Below are 13,960 nucleotides of genomic sequence, written 5' to 3'. Positions count from 1 at the left end.
CAATGATGCTGTCGGCGGGCTGGGGAATCCGGCCATTTGCATAATTTGATGCCAAAGCCCAGACGAAAATGAGGCCTAACGGTCATACTTTTGTTTGCGCCAGCTTTTACGCCCGATAACTGATGGTTACTGGCCGCCGGAACAGCAGCTTGTTCTAATTAAAGCCCGCTGGGGTTTCTTTTTCTCTCGTTTTCGTTTATTCAAAATTCAATTTGTGTGTGTTTGTATTACTAGCTATTGTGCCGTTGATATATGTATCTTGTATAATTCCTTTCACGAGGGTAAATTAAATTAAAATAAAAGTATTCCAAAGGCAACTAAAATTATTTTCAATTCCACTCAGTCTCTGGCTATCTAGGTATGAAAACTAATAACATTCATGGAAAACATTATTAAATGCCTAGCTAATAGATAATAGCTTCATGATTGTTTCGGGGTATTTCAAATGAGTTACACTAGTACAGCCTGTTTCAGCTAAAACTATGCTTACAAAATAGTGTTGATTTAAGGCTTAATGCTCGGCAGTGGATCCATTGTGGATCGGCTCATTGGGAGCACAACCATCAAGAACGCCGCCCAGCTGGCCAATCCGTTTGATTTGGTCCATTAGCTCTGCAATTTCCGGAGTGCAGTTGCGGAATTTCCTTAAATATGAGTAGCCGCGCAGCATCTCATTGTCCAAAACGCATCTGTAAAGTATTTTAGAAAAGATGTTTAAAAATGTATTTGAAGTTTACATTTAGTCACTTACATCAGCGCTGCCGCCGCAAAGTTGCCTGTCCCCTCCAGATGCTCGAGCCACTTGTTAATTATGGTTTTGATCAGGGGATCCGTTGCCGGCAAGCAGATGCGCGCATGCACAAGGGCCTCTTTATAGTACTCGTTGGCCAGGAACAGATTGATGGCTTCTGACTGCATTCCCAGGCTAAAAAGATACGTAGCTGCGTGCATGATGAAGCCCTTTTCCTCCATCTGCTTGGCATAGGCGCGACAGCAGTCCTGCCAAAGTCTGCAAAAAATAACGACTAAAGCGAAACAGATTTTTAATAAAAGCGCGAATTCTTACGTAAAAGACACAGAGGGAGCCACCGAGAGATGCCATTCGGTGAGCGTCTTGTTGGCCATATGTTGCTCAAGCTCCTCGCGCAATTTGAACGTGGACATGGCCAGGCAAAGTGGAGCTATATCTTTGGTATTTGAATGCTTCAGATTGGTCACTAAAACAATTTATATACATGTCGTTAGAATTTTAAATGCTACAAGTTAGTGGGCTAACTCACACTCGGTTGCAATTAGCTCCTTGGCCATCACCTTGGTGCTAAACAGCTTCGACATGAGCACCGACTTGTCAATCTTGGCAGCGTCTTCCGTAAGAACAATGGCGAGCTTCTCAAGGGCGCTTTTGTTGAGCTCCTTCTGGGTAAGGTAAAGACAGGTGCGGCTATGCTGTGGGTAAAAACGTCGTTGGGTTTCAGTCACTTCAGGACCTTATTGATAACTTACTGTCAGGAAACTGTCAGGTGTCTGTTCGGTCTCCAGCTCCTTACATTTTGGGCACCCCTTGGTATTTCTATTCTTTTGTTCTTTGTCCAAGCTGAGTGCTTCTAGCATCTCTTCTACGGGAGTTTCGTTCAGGCATTTATCATTGGGGGTATTATCAATAGCTGCAGTTACAGACTCTAGGATTTTCTTCTGATCCTTGATAGCTCCGTCAGCTTGGAGTTTCATCGCTGCTTTGCGCTGATCCCGCCGCTGTCGTTTCTTTTCAGCCGCTGTGAGAACTGGAGCGTAAGGCTGAGTCAGCGATTTGCTGGCCCACTTAACGTTTAACAGAGCATCCACCTTGGGGCAGATGCTTTTCTCATCGCCTTCCAAGGCGTCCTTGATGTCAATTAGCTCCACGGAGAGTGCTTTTCCCGAGCACATAATGATATTCTCGTTGGTAGGCAAAAGCATTCCACACCACATGGGGCAGTGGTAGGTGATGGTTAGCGGCGGCTTCTCCGGCGCGTTGCAGTTCCACAGGCACACCTTTCCCTCGATGTGGAAGCTAAGCAGCAAGTGCTTCTGGGTATGGCTCCACTTGAGCGAGGTAATCGACGCCTTCTCCGTGTTTGCCGTAAATGTGTGAAGCGTTTTCCAGTTGAGCTCCGTGGGCTGGAACTCCATCACGAAGACGGATTTATCATTGCCTGACACTGCAAACTTATTGCTGTCCAGCGGGCACCAGGCTATATCGGTTACATACCGTGGAAATAATGCGGATTGGCGGATAAATGGTGTCCACGACTTCTCCATTCCCGAATCTCGCTCATGAAGCTGCAGTAGGCCATCATCGGTGCCAACAAAAAGGAACGAATCGCGAAAGCTGAGGTAACTTGGTCGAGAAATGCAGTTCACAACTGTGGCCTCTGTAAGAAAATAAGAGTGGTATATTTTGTAATTAATTTTCAAATATACTTACAACTCTGTTCGAAGAAAATGGGCGATCTTTGATTAGAATTACTTTCAAACCAGTTGAAGTTTACTTAAACAACAATTAAATCTGGTCAGAATGACGAAAAACTGTTCTTGTGGTCTTTTAGGTCCGAACTCAATTGTATGACCATTGTATTGAATTGTGGGAAACAATCAAAACAAGAATGCTATAGTCGAGTTCCCCGTTTATCAGATACCCCTTACTCAGCTAGTGGAAGTGCAAACGAGAGATTTCAACATTTTTTTGAAATATCGGTAGAAATTGGGGAAAAAATAATAAAATAATAAAGGAAATTAAATAATTTTTTATAAAGATATTGAATGAGATCGAGGCGTTCATACGGACAGATCCACTCGGCTATTGATCCTGATCAATAATATATGTATATACATACATACTTTTTATGGTTATACTTTTTTTTAAATTTTGTTGACTTTCTACATAATAACATCAAAAAATTTACAAAAAAAAAATAAAAAATATATATTTCCAAATTTTAATGCAGATGTTTAGAGAATTGTGCCAGAAACATTTAGAGGTATTCCACTTCAAAGTCCGATTAAGATAAGTTGAGTTATGGAGTTTAAAACTTCAGCCTTGGGACATTTCTTAACATTCTTGAATTTCTACATCATGACATCAGAAAAATTACAAAAATATTAAAAAAAAAAATAGATTTCTAAATTTGAATGCAAATTTGTAGAGAATTGCGCCAGAAACATTTAGAGGTATGCCACTTCAAAATCCGACTAAGATAAGTTGAGTTATGGAGTTTAGAACTTCAGCCTTAGGACATTTCTAAATTTTTTTGGGCGGTAAAGTGGGCGTGGCAAATCGATAGAAATTTGCAAGACTAATAAAAAATTAAAAAATATCCAAATATTTTGCAAAAATTTGGGCGTGGCAGTTTTGGGCGGTTTGTGGGTTTTACTCTACGTGTAACGGGTATAACAAGCTTAAAGGTCTCAGAAATTAAAAGCTCAATGGCATGTGTAATTTGCGCTACTTTAAGAAAAAGAAATCGATTAGGCGTAGCCAAGGGCAACAAATATAACAAGTATCAAAAACTTAGCAAGCAATCACGTTACACACTTCCTTTCATCGAAATAAATTAAATTGTTCTGTTTTTTAAAATGCCGCGGCACAAAACTCTAGTGAGCATTGGTCATCGCCTTATGAAGCGCTTCAATCAGTTGGATCTGCGGGTCGACAAGGAGTTCATCATATACATGGTTCATCTGCTGGCGAGAGATCGGCGCAAAGGTCTCATTAAGTGCAACCTCAATAAGCCCACCGCCTGTGCCATTGAGTCTTTCGTAAATACAATTGTGGATAGCTATGTCAATTCGAAAGATTGTACTATGGCCAACATGAAGATGGCTTGGGTGATGAAGAAGGGAGTGACCATAGACCTTGAATACGTCAAGAAGCAGTATGAGGAAAAGTTCCAAACGGAGCTGCAGCTGCTCATCAAGGATATACTTCAGTATCCAGAGACTTGCAGTAAATTGCAGTTGGACCAGCTCTTCGCAAAGATGCAGGTCTTCATAGTGGTCTGCTACAACCTGGGCTCACCCAAGAACCATGTTCTGCTTAAACTTACTGCCCAGGGTCTCAACAGCGTCATCGGTCGAAGCGACCTGCAGAATTATGTGCTGAAGAAGAAGTACCATCGGCTGGAGTATCTTCAACGCTTGTCGGCCACCGTGGGCGGCATTGTAATCTATAACAACGATGGTCCAGATGGAGATCGGGAGAATGTAAGAAGTGGTACGTGCATATAGGGGAAACCAATACAGATTGCAGTCTTTAATTCCTAATTCTGTATACTTCTTAGTGGTTGATGACCTGGAAATGGCCCAAAAAAACACGGAAGCCGCCTTTGCGGCCAGTATGGGGAAGGCGGTAAAGATGCAGTCCACTTGCCAGGCGGCCCTTGATGAATTCATACATATAGATCATAAGGATGAGACCTTGACCTACCGACTGCCCCTCGAGCACCTAGATCGGCTTAACCAGTTTTCGGTGACCTACTTTATGCTGCACCGCTGTCTGACGACTTTGAACGAACATTACCAGAAGACAGTGTACCTAATTGAAGTGGAGCAAAAGCGTTATCAATGCGTGATCTGCAAGATTGACGATACCCTATCCATGCGCACCGCCATTGATTCGGAACTCATATTTGTAAGTGATGTATTCATTTCTATAAGAATAGCTCTAATTTCGTTACGCTTTCAGCCGCACTTTGTGTACCTCTCTCAGGTGTGGGGCAATCTGAACAACTTCCTGAACCACATTGTCGAACTAAACAAGCTTAGAGAGCAGGTGGAGGCATTGGTTGTCGACGACTTGATGACCTTGGCAAAGGCAACAATTGCCGAGCTGCAGGCGCTTAATAAGCGAATAAAAAAGCCTAAGGTCTGCACATTTGAGGAGCGCATGGATGCCGTGAAGGAACTGCAGACCGATGGCAACTTTTGCAAGCTCAACAAGGCAGATATAAAGGAGTTTTGCTCTCTAGCCATGTGCATTACCAACGGCCTGCTTATGCCGGCCCAGGTGACCAGAAAACTCTGCTCCAACGTGGACATTACTTTTGGTTTTCGGGACCCAAGATACGCTCGATTCGCGGAGCTACGATTTGAGCCTTTCATAGCCGCCTTCAGAAAAGTGGTTTTCAACAATGCTAACCTAGCCCTGCTGTTCAAACTGGACGATGCGCTGATAGAGCAGGAACTGCAGGATGTGATTATGGAGCCACCAAAGCAGACAGACTTTGAGTGTCAAACAGAAATGGTCGTCACCAACGACTTATCGCCTGCCAACTGGATAAACGTAACATGGAATGCGTGGGATTATCACCGGGAGACAATCCACTTGGCCAATATACGTAAGCAGCAGACCAACGACTCGCAGACGAATATTAGTTACGGAAGGCGCAACGCACAGAATCAAACCTACAATTGTCGGCAACATAAGTAATTGGGTACAAAACATATACTCACCGGTTTTGGATTTGCTCAAGTCGAAAAACCCTAAAACACGATTCACGATAAAGTATATAAAGTGGTCCTGCCACACCAGGGAGTAGACTTCTTTCTTGTGCGGCGTCCGTAAGTGGGTCTTCACTTTCATGCGCTCCACATCAAGGATGCCAACCTGTTGTTGAGTTAGGTATTTAGTTTCAGTAGCTAATAAAACCGATATACTCAAAGCCATACCGTTCCATCGAATGTGCCAAAGGCCAGTTCCAAGCAGTTTGGACTCCAAGCCAGGCAGTAGACGTTGCTGGACACATAAACGCTGTCGATGGGCAGGCAGCTGGTGGAAAGCTTCGATATATCAAAGAAGGCCACGCGGCGATCCGAACAACCCAAAGCAATTCTAATCGAGATACAGTTCAATAACATCTGAGCTGAGATTATAATCACATTAGCTTACTTGTTCATATCATCTGGGCACTCGGCCATCGCTCGCACTCCAAATGCCACTGTCCCGTAAAAGGCAGCCAACCGGCCCGTTTGAGGATCCATCATTCCAATCTGGCGATTGTTTCTGCACAGCCATATCATCTCTTTCCTAGAGTCACAGGCAAAGGATACAATATCTTGCAAATGGCAGCTGTGGGATTTGTCCTTGCTGATCTTGTAGCGAAGCATCTTGCGGTCAAACTCCACTGACCAAAAGAATAACTGATGGCGGCTCAGGGAAACAATGACCTGGTCGTTCAGCCAGTAGACGTTGTTAAGCTTGCCTGAAAAGATCACAGTCAAATGATTACTTTCAATGGTTGTTCCCTTCCACTTACCTGCCGCCTTGCTTTTGCTGTAGTTCTTGCCAGCATGCGCTCCCGTATTGGTATTCCAGATCATCATCACCTCATCTCCATCAATGGACACGAGCAGCGTTTCCAGGCGAGCGCTGTTCACGGAAGTCGAGCTTATGGTCTCCGTGCTGATGGCCGGCACCACATGGAGATTACTCTGGGGCTCAGACTTGGTCTGCGGTGTTCCTGATGCATGCACCTCAGCCTGGTGGTAGATGTGATGCAGCACTTCTCTTTTGGGCTTTGCTGACTCGCCATCGACGATCACGGCATCATCACTGGACGAGCTATACTGGATGACTTCGAGGCTGCCCTCGGTTGAGTCACTCGCATCGTTCTTGTTGCTAATGGTGCTAGCATCGCTTAATGGACCCGTGGGCTTTGTGGGCTCGCAGTCCTTCAGGGTGACCTCCACGTGCTGCGTTTTGTCCTCCTGGCGACTGGCCAAGAGATCCGCTTTCACACTCTCGCAGGCTTCAACGAAATCCAATACAGCGGCACCGGCTGGCTTCTCTAGGCCCACAAATCCGCCGCCGGAATCTTCAGAGGACTTTCGGCGGTCAGGTATAGGTGCTCCAAACTCACACTCTAAATGGTCAAAGTTGTATATGTCGAAGGGGTCGTCGGATTCGGCAGCCTTGGATTTGGTCAGTGGTGGTGGCTTTGACTTGGGTTTCTCCTTCTGGTCCCCATTGCGGCTTCGCCACTCTTCGGCTCTGGATGCCAGATCGTTGATGTGCTCGTCCTGGGGAGCAGGCACCTCCCGCCAGGTCAAGCCACAGATGGGCGCTTTGTGGCCGTGAAACTTGTAGACGATGTTCATCTTGCGCAGATCGCAGACCAGCACATTGCCCATTGCCGTTCCCACGGCAAACAAATTGTCGTTGTAGGGGGAACAGCGCACCATTGTGAGCTGATGATTTCGGGGCGAGATGAAAGTGGGACGACGGCAGTAGGTGTTGGATGCCACACAATAGATGACCAGGTCGCTGGCGTCCATGGATAGAATGTTACCGTTGGCCAGGTAGCTCATCAGCACGGAATTAGTAGTGTGGTGCACGCCACGCACATCCCGCGCCTCGTGCTGGTGCTGATGAGCCTTGTGCCCGATGACGGCTTCGCCCAATCCGCAGTCCCACACCTGAACACTTAAATCGTCGCCCACCATGGCGAATGGCTTGGCCGGACCGCCGTTGGCCACGCCCCACATGGGACTAACGTCCAGGGCCAGGATGTTGATCCGCGTCGACATGGTCACCACTTGGGGCTGCTCTCCGTTTGCCGGAGGAGCGGATATGTAGTTGATGCAGCGAATGCCGGCGTACAGCAAACCGCCGTCGGGAGCGGCGGCCGCTAAAGATACGTTGCCCGGCGGCGTGGGCACATTGTGGTACATCACCTGTGAGTTCATGGCGAGGAATAAGGACTTGGCATCGGCAGGATGAAGGAATATTTCCCGCTAACAGTTGGCGTCGTTAGGGGAAAAAAATTCGCCCAAGTTCGTAGTGTTAGAAAGCTTCGATAGCTTTGCCAGCGCTGCCACCTTTTTGAAGAGGAGCATGCACGGAAGTGAAGTGAATTATATTATTAGAAATACAATTTGTTTTAAGCTATATAATTAAAATATAACTCTGTTACTTGTGAACTTAAATTTGTAACACAAACGTAGATCTGATTTATAAAGGTAATTAAATACTATAAATAAATACTTAATGCTGCAGAGCCTAAAAGCAGAGGGAATACTTTAGCTTTAGTATATTTAAATTACCCGCTTAAATTACGCTTTCTGTCTATCTGGTAACTCTGCTAGACTCCATTCCCTGTGAATGGCCACCAGCAGGTAGAGAAGAAGAAGACGCACAATAACAACGCAAAAAAAAAAGGTAGAAAAATCTAGCAAATTGTAAAAGTAGCCGTGAAAATAAAATATAGCCAGCAACAATGGAAGCAAAGCGCGAGAGAAAGTCATCCCTGGTACGTACATTGAAAATATACTCGAAGAAGATAGAAATCCCTCATAGGAGTGCGATTTTCAGGCCCCACTTTCGCCGTGTCCCATTCCGGATATAACCGATGACGATTTGGTGAGCATTTCGGTGAGGGATCTCAACCGGACCCTGAAGATGCGTGGTCTGAACCGCGAGGAGATCGTCCGGATGAAGCAGCGCCGGAGAACTTTAAAGAATCGCGGATATGCCGCCAGCTGCCGCATCAAGAGAATCGAGCAGAAGGACGAACTGGAGACAAAAAAGACCTACGAGTGGACGGAACTGGAGCAGATGCACGAGGACAATGAGCAGGTGCGCCGTGAGGTCTCCAACTGGAAGAACAAGTACAAGGCGCTGCTGCAGTTCGCCATTCAAAACGAGATTCCCATTCCAAGCGAGCTGGAGGGCTGCTGAACGGAACGATTGCCCAGTCACATTCCTGTTTCTGTCAAAATTTCAATAAACCCCAAATGAAAACACCTGTAACTAAAGTACAATAGCTGGCAAATACCCTTTTATAATAAAAGCAATCTGAGGAAGAAGCCTTGTATATCGTTCGTTGAAGCACCCTGTATTCAGCATAAACAAAACTCGTGTCGGCGCTCACTGCGAATGCCAAAAGATCCGGAGCGCACAAGGAACTCGGCAAAAGGCTGGTTATGTATTCATCTCGATAGCTCCACGCTCCAACCAGTTCATCCATGGCATTTCGCTTCTTTGGCAAGTCCTTGCTGTACGCCCTGCCCCTGGGCGTCACTTTCCTGGACTGCGTTGGCTATGTGGCCAGGGTGGATGGTGAGTCGTCCGCAGTTCATCCGATCTAGTGTCGATAACCCATCCCCACGACTTTCCTCAGGCATCTCTATGCAGCCCGCTCTCAATCCAGTGCCGGATGAAAAGGACTATGTGTTCCTGCTCCGCTGGGGCACCCACAATAGTCAGGTGGAGCGCGGCGACATAATATCGCTCATTTCACCCAAGGATCCCGCCCAGAAGATTATCAAGCGCGTGGTTGGGCTGCAGGGCGACGTGGTTTCCACGCTGGGCTACAAGCACGAGATCGTCCGCGTTCCCGAGGGTCATTGTTGGGTGGAGGGCGACCACACGGGTCACTCCATGGACAGCAATACCTTTGGGCCCGTCGCCCTCGGCCTGATGTCCGCGCGGGCAGTGGCCATTGTGTGGCCACCAGAACGCTGGCGAGTGCTGGAGAACGAGCTGCCACGGCGCAGGAGGCCCATACAGGCCTCTAAGAACACTAGCAACTACTACAACTAGACTGACCATCTGACGGAGAGCCTGCGCCGAAGATAGTTCCAAGTGTGTACATACAGAAATAACCATATATTTTATAATCAATTGTTGTGTTTCCGCATGCAAAGCGAAGTAGGATGTTCCAAAGTAAAAATTAAAGTTAAAAGCCAAAGAAACTGGATTACTTTTTAAACGAAACAATTATAATTTATTTGGATAGCTACTAAAGTATCTTTCGCGCCCGGATGCCGAACTCCTCCATTAGGCTGAGCGTGGGCTTTAGAGCGACTCCGGCCCGCACAATTTCAAAGTAGCCAGGAGTGGCCAGATCAATGACCGTGGAGGCCAGTCGCCGCTCCTCGGTCAGTCCGATCTGACCGGCATCAAAGACGGCGCCCAATTGGGGCCAAAGTGAGCGGAACTCGGACACCTGTAGACTGCTGGGTGCACTGGAGCGATTGGCGCTGGTGAGGGCTAGGGGTTGTTCGTGCCACACGGCGCACAGGTCGCGCATGAAGTTGAAGTCCGGAATGCGTATGCCGATCTTGGAGGTGCTGGGATTAAGGAACCTGTTGCTCAGCTGGGCCGTTCGCTCGATCACGATGGTCAGGGGGCCCGGGAGCAAACGAGTTAGCAGCTCGTCGCTGAGATGGACAGCCTGACCAAAGCGTCGCAACGCCTCGATGTTGTGAACGCAGATGGCCACGGGCTTGTGTTCATCCCGGCCTTTAATCTCGTAGAGCCGCTGGATGGCTGTCTCGTTATTGGCATCGCAGGCCAGGCCATACACGGTATCGGTGGGCAGGGCAATCACCTGTCCACTCAGCAGGCACTGACGGGCCAACCGGAGAGCAGCTTCGTCTCCCACCGGGCAAACTGGAGTCCTCAGCTCGCTCGCTTGGTGCTGCATCCTGCTGGATGTGTGGTGATGTCTGGATGCGTGGACAAGACGAAGGAGGTGCTTTTGAAGGCGGCTCATTAGTCTCGCCAGGTGTGGTTGCACTCGTGGTTGCAGCACTTGTAGAACGTGGTCATGGGCTCATCCGCCGACCGCGTCTGCATTTGCATAAAGTACGCCCGCTTATGGCTGCACGTTGGACACTCTGCGTCCGTGGAGTCCACGTTTTCCCACGCCGCCTTACCGCCCAGAACGTGATCCACCTCCTGCAAACACAAAACGACCCAGATATTATCACAAACACAGCAAATTGCATCATCCAGTGGATACCGATCTTACCTTGAGGCGAGGAAAGGTTTTCGCGGAGATCTTGCGCCTGATCTTCGATATGTACGGGCACGTGTTGCACGTGAAGCGGTGGCAATTGGTGTCCTCCTCAATAATCAATATATTTCCGCACGACGGGCAAAAAAACAACATAGTTTCGGAGAATCCGAATCCGCGTTGTTTAGTTTTATTTGATTTGAACACGTTGAGTTCTCAGTGTGGCCGTAACGAAGTTTAAGTATACCAAATCAAATACAGCAAATATACTGCAACATTTTAGCGGTTTTAGTTAATTAAAATTGGTTTGTTTTAAGACAAGCGAAAAAGAATACAAGTTTATTATAATTTATAAATCATTTGGAAACACTGTTCACATTAGTGGCAATTTTCATTTTATACATTTATTGTGTTGCCAGCGCCTATTACGTAGCCCTAGAATATACTAAATGCCGGCGTTAAAGTTATGGTATTTTTAATGTTGAAATGTACGTATTTTCCAGCTTCCTGTTTACGGCCATACTAATAGCATCTTTTAAGAAATTTTGGCCGTTTTGCGACAAACTGTTAAAATAAACATTTTTTGCAAGACATTTGAGTAGAAGTTTCTTATTAATTAAGAGTAATACATCATGTCGGCCGATGTGCGCGATATTCTGGACATGGAGCGTGCCAACACGCCCGAGGTGACGAGGGATTCCTTTCTGGCCACCAAGAAGCGCAACTTTGAGCGGTAAACAAATGCAATCAAATGAGTGTTATTCCTTTATCAACAAGGTTTTCTATCATGTCAGGACCAAGACTGCATCCCGTCGTCCGGAGGGAATGCATAGGGAGGTGTTTGCCCTGCTCTACACAGACAAGAAAGACGCTCCGCCTCTCCTGCCCACGGATACCGCTCTGGGGATCGGAGCAGGCTATAAGCAGACGAAGGCCCGCCTGGGAATGAAGAAGGTGCGCAAGTGGGAGTGGGCGCCGTTCTCGAATCCAGCGCGCAACGATTCAGCGGTTTTTCACCACTGGAAACGGGTCACGGACAATTCCACCGACTATCCGTTCGCCAAGTTCAACAAGCAGCTGGAGGTGCCCTCGTACACGATAACGGAGTACAATGCCCACTTGCGGAACAATATCAACAACTGGAGCAAGGTGCAGACAGATCACCTGTTCGACCTGGCTAGACGGTAGACTCCTCAACCCATATTTAGTAGCAAAAATTGTAAGCCATTTGATTTGTAGGTTCGATCTTCGCTTCATTGTGATGGCAGATCGCTGGAATCGTCAGCAACATGGAGCCAAAACGGTAGAGGAGCTCAAAGAACGCTACTATGAGGTGATAGCACTGCTCGCCAAAGCCAAGAATCAGACGAGTGAGAAGAAAGTATTTGTTTATGACGCCGAACACGAACGGCGCCGCAAGGAGCAACTGGAGAAGCTGTTCAAACGTACGACACAACAGGTAGAGGAGGAGCAAATGCTGATCAACGAGATGAAGAAGATCGAGGCGCGTAAAAAGGAACGCGAGCGCAAGACACAGGACCTGCAAAAGCTCATTTCACAAGCGGATCAGCAGAATGAGCACGCATCGAATACGCCAAGCACTCGAAAATACGAGAAGAAGCTGCACAAAAAGAAGGTTCACCAGCAGCCGCGTCCCTCCAAGGTGGACTCGGTGGTGAACGCCATAGAGATCGGTAGCAGCGGCATCAAGTTCGCCGACCTGCGTGGTTCCGGCGTTTCTCTGCGCTCGCAAAAGATGAAGCTGCCGGCAAATATCGGCCAACGCAAGGTGAAAGCCCTCGAACAGGCCATTCAGGAGTTTAAAGTTGGTGAGTTAAAGCGTTATAAGACTCGCTGGCTGGCGCTAATTGGCTTTTTCTTTGTAGATCCCGCTCCGCCGCCCACGGAGGACATTTGTACCTCCTTCAACGAGCTTCGTTCCGATATGGTATTGCTCTGCGAGCTTCGCACCGCCCTGTCCACCTGCGTCTACGAAATGGAGAGCCTCAAGCACCAATACGAAGCCGCCTGTCCGGGCAAGGTAAGTCTCCAGACTACAGTAATGGCACCTGAACCAAGGTGGCTAATTGGTTTTCCCCTAATCAATGCAGACACTGAACATACCGCCCTCACTGGTGCCCATCAAGACCGAAGCCCTGGACAATAGCACAAATTAATTAAGTTAACGCGGCCCGTTTCCACTCAGATTCCCCAGACGCCGAAGTGTGTGCGGCGTGCTAATCATTGTAACCCGTTTTCCACTGTCCATATTTGTGCATTTGCGCTACTCCCAGTCCGCATGGGGAAATAAATGGATAAACAAGAAAATTGTTTTGCGGCACACTCAATGTGAAAATCAAATAGCCCACGGCCAACGATGGCCAAGCAGATGCCATGTCGAGTGTGAGAACTTTTTCCCCAGTGGTTGATTTATTTTCCAGCCAAGAAATGCTCGCTTAGTGGCTCTTATTTGGGTTAGGCCAGCAACAACACGGTATGCGATCTTTGGCGAGCCGAAAAAGAGAACCGAGCCATGTTCAATTCGACAATGCCCGATGCACGATGCCTCATGCCCGATGCTCGATTCCTGATGACTGCCCACACAATTCGGATGTAGATGCAGAGGCGGAGGCGGCAGTCCATTCATCGGACCAGTATTTGTGAATGAACCGACTGCGAAGGCAAACACAACACCCAGACGAACCAAAAAACGAGAAGCGGAGAGGAAAACGCATATGAAATCATTCTGTTGGCGGCTCGACCTGCCTTACCTGAGCGTAGGCCGCTCAGTCGAGTTTCAGACGTCGTCGGGACCAGTTCGTGGCTGTTGATTGCTCCTACCGTTTTTGTGCTTGCCGCATGCAACTCGAAGAGTACGGCTCTGTGAAAATGCTAATTTAACCAAATACTCAAGTGGTCGTTGGTGACGTCGGTCGGTGGAATTGGATTGTCCGCCAAGCGCTACCTGTTCGTCTTCATCATCATCGTCCCTATCCCAGTCGCCTAAAACTCTGGGAATCCTGCCGGGGGCAAGACAAATAACGCATCCGTTTCCGGTTCTTTCTGTTGATTGTTACCTACATATACATACGTACATTCGTACATACCTGTCTGCAGTCCCTGTCGTTTTTCATGAATGAAATTTTAATTTCGTGTGTGCGCGAGTGTGTTTGTGTGAGCGGCAAGTC

At 47.5% G+C, this 13,960-nt stretch overlaps 7 protein-coding genes across 7 annotated transcripts; 4 read left to right on the top strand and 3 right to left on the bottom strand.

The window, feature by feature from the left end:
- Positions 1–174: 174 nt before the first annotated feature.
- LOC6547095 (protein rigor mortis) lies at positions 175–7,896 on the bottom strand. Its single transcript, XM_001974898.3, has 9 exons — positions 6,291–7,896; positions 5,924–6,236; positions 5,704–5,866; positions 5,488–5,641; positions 1,504–2,411; positions 1,281–1,446; positions 1,067–1,217; positions 752–1,009; positions 175–689 (listed from the first exon to the last, which is right to left on the bottom strand). The coding sequence occupies exons 1-9, from the start codon at positions 7,717–7,719 to the stop codon at positions 512–514; spliced, it is 3,720 nt and encodes a 1,239-aa protein (XP_001974934.1). The 5' UTR covers positions 7,720–7,896; the 3' UTR covers positions 175–511.
- LOC6547096 (cilia- and flagella-associated protein 206) lies at positions 3,428–5,566 on the top strand. Its single transcript, XM_001974899.3, has 3 exons — positions 3,428–4,249; positions 4,317–4,666; positions 4,721–5,566. Exons 1-3 carry the CDS (start codon positions 3,613–3,615, stop codon positions 5,462–5,464), a joined length of 1,731 nt encoding a protein of 576 aa, XP_001974935.1. The 5' UTR covers positions 3,428–3,612; the 3' UTR covers positions 5,465–5,566.
- A 212-nt stretch (positions 7,897–8,108) lies between the features above and the next one.
- Positions 8,109–8,835, top strand: LOC6547781 (transcription factor MafK). The gene is made up of 2 exons (XM_001974900.3): positions 8,109–8,282; positions 8,345–8,835. The coding sequence occupies exons 1-2, from the start codon at positions 8,250–8,252 to the stop codon at positions 8,708–8,710; spliced, it is 399 nt and encodes a 132-aa protein (XP_001974936.1). The 5' UTR covers positions 8,109–8,249; the 3' UTR covers positions 8,711–8,835.
- Positions 8,836–8,907: 72 nt separating this feature from the next.
- Positions 8,908–9,726, top strand: LOC6547782 (mitochondrial inner membrane protease subunit 2). Its single transcript, XM_001974901.3, has 2 exons — positions 8,908–9,091; positions 9,153–9,726. Exons 1-2 carry the CDS (start codon positions 8,998–9,000, stop codon positions 9,572–9,574), a joined length of 516 nt encoding a protein of 171 aa, XP_001974937.1. The 5' UTR covers positions 8,908–8,997; the 3' UTR covers positions 9,575–9,726.
- A 15-nt stretch (positions 9,727–9,741) lies between these two features.
- Positions 9,742–10,550, bottom strand: LOC6547783 (yrdC domain-containing protein, mitochondrial). Its single transcript, XM_001974902.3, has one exon. It carries the CDS (start codon positions 10,527–10,529, stop codon positions 9,774–9,776), a length of 756 nt encoding a protein of 251 aa, XP_001974938.1. The 5' UTR covers positions 10,530–10,550; the 3' UTR covers positions 9,742–9,773.
- LOC6547784 (DNA-directed RNA polymerase III subunit RPC10) lies at positions 10,470–11,024 on the bottom strand. Its single transcript, XM_001974903.3, has 2 exons — positions 10,788–11,024; positions 10,470–10,714 (listed from the first exon to the last, which is right to left on the bottom strand). The coding sequence occupies exons 1-2, from the start codon at positions 10,926–10,928 to the stop codon at positions 10,529–10,531; spliced, it is 327 nt and encodes a 108-aa protein (XP_001974939.1). The 5' UTR covers positions 10,929–11,024; the 3' UTR covers positions 10,470–10,528.
- A 231-nt stretch (positions 11,025–11,255) lies between these two features.
- LOC6547785 (DNA methyltransferase 1-associated protein 1) lies at positions 11,256–13,892 on the top strand. Its single transcript, XM_001974904.3, has 5 exons — positions 11,256–11,505; positions 11,567–11,956; positions 12,012–12,601; positions 12,659–12,813; positions 12,884–13,892. Exons 1-5 carry the CDS (start codon positions 11,405–11,407, stop codon positions 12,947–12,949), a joined length of 1,302 nt encoding a protein of 433 aa, XP_001974940.1. The 5' UTR covers positions 11,256–11,404; the 3' UTR covers positions 12,950–13,892.
- Positions 13,893–13,960: the final 68 nt, after the last annotated feature.

This window comes from Drosophila erecta, unplaced genomic scaffold (assembly GCF_003286155.1).
Source record: "Drosophila erecta strain 14021-0224.00,06,07 unplaced genomic scaffold, DereRS2 tig00000092-arrow-pilon, whole genome shotgun sequence".
Taxonomy (NCBI): domain Eukaryota; kingdom Metazoa; phylum Arthropoda; class Insecta; order Diptera; family Drosophilidae; genus Drosophila; species Drosophila erecta.
Note: the sequence above shows the minus strand (reverse complement) of the source record. Positions and strands in the feature narration are given on the sequence as shown.

Bases quoted from the DNA above. Each gene is read 5' to 3' on its own strand.
- LOC6547782 (XM_001974901.3), top strand. From the start codon at position 8,998: ATGGCATTTCGCTTCTTTGGCAAGTCCTTGCTGTACGCCCTGCCCCTG. The intron at 9,092-9,152 runs GTGAGTCGTCCG...GACTTTCCTCAG, and splicing joins CTATGTGGCCAGGGTGGATG to GCATCTCTATGCAGCCCGCT.
- LOC6547095 (XM_001974898.3), bottom strand. From the start codon at position 7,719: ATGAACTCACAGGTGATGTACCACAATGTGCCCACGCCGCCGGGCAAC. The intron at 6,237-6,290 runs GTAAGTGGAAGG...TGATCTTTTCAG, and splicing joins CAGCAAAAGCAAGGCGGCAG to GCAAGCTTAACAACGTCTAC. The intron at 1,010-1,066 runs GTAAGAATTCGC...TATTTTTTGCAG, and splicing joins GCTCCCTCTGTGTCTTTTAC to ACTTTGGCAGGACTGCTGTC.
- LOC6547096 (XM_001974899.3), top strand. From the start codon at position 3,613: ATGCCGCGGCACAAAACTCTAGTGAGCATTGGTCATCGCCTTATGAAG. The intron at 4,250-4,316 runs GTACGTGCATAT...TATACTTCTTAG, and splicing joins TCGGGAGAATGTAAGAAGTG to TGGTTGATGACCTGGAAATG. The intron at 4,667-4,720 runs GTAAGTGATGTA...TTACGCTTTCAG, and splicing joins TTGATTCGGAACTCATATTT to CCGCACTTTGTGTACCTCTC.
- LOC6547785 (XM_001974904.3), top strand. From the start codon at position 11,405: ATGTCGGCCGATGTGCGCGATATTCTGGACATGGAGCGTGCCAACACG. The intron at 11,506-11,566 runs GTAAACAAATGC...CTATCATGTCAG, and splicing joins AAGAAGCGCAACTTTGAGCG to GACCAAGACTGCATCCCGTC. The intron at 11,957-12,011 runs GTAGACTCCTCA...TTTGATTTGTAG, and splicing joins CTGTTCGACCTGGCTAGACG to GTTCGATCTTCGCTTCATTG.
- LOC6547784 (XM_001974903.3), bottom strand. From the start codon at position 10,928: ATGTTGTTTTTTTGCCCGTCGTGCGGAAATATATTGATTATTGAGGAG. The intron at 10,715-10,787 runs GTAAGATCGGTA...TTGTGTTTGCAG, and splicing joins AAACCTTTCCTCGCCTCAAG to GAGGTGGATCACGTTCTGGG.
- LOC6547781 (XM_001974900.3), top strand. From the start codon at position 8,250: ATGGAAGCAAAGCGCGAGAGAAAGTCATCCCTG. The intron at 8,283-8,344 runs GTACGTACATTG...TGCGATTTTCAG, and splicing joins GCGAGAGAAAGTCATCCCTG to GCCCCACTTTCGCCGTGTCC.
- LOC6547783 (XM_001974902.3), bottom strand. From the start codon at position 10,529: ATGAGCCGCCTTCAAAAGCACCTCCTTCGTCTTGTCCACGCATCCAGA.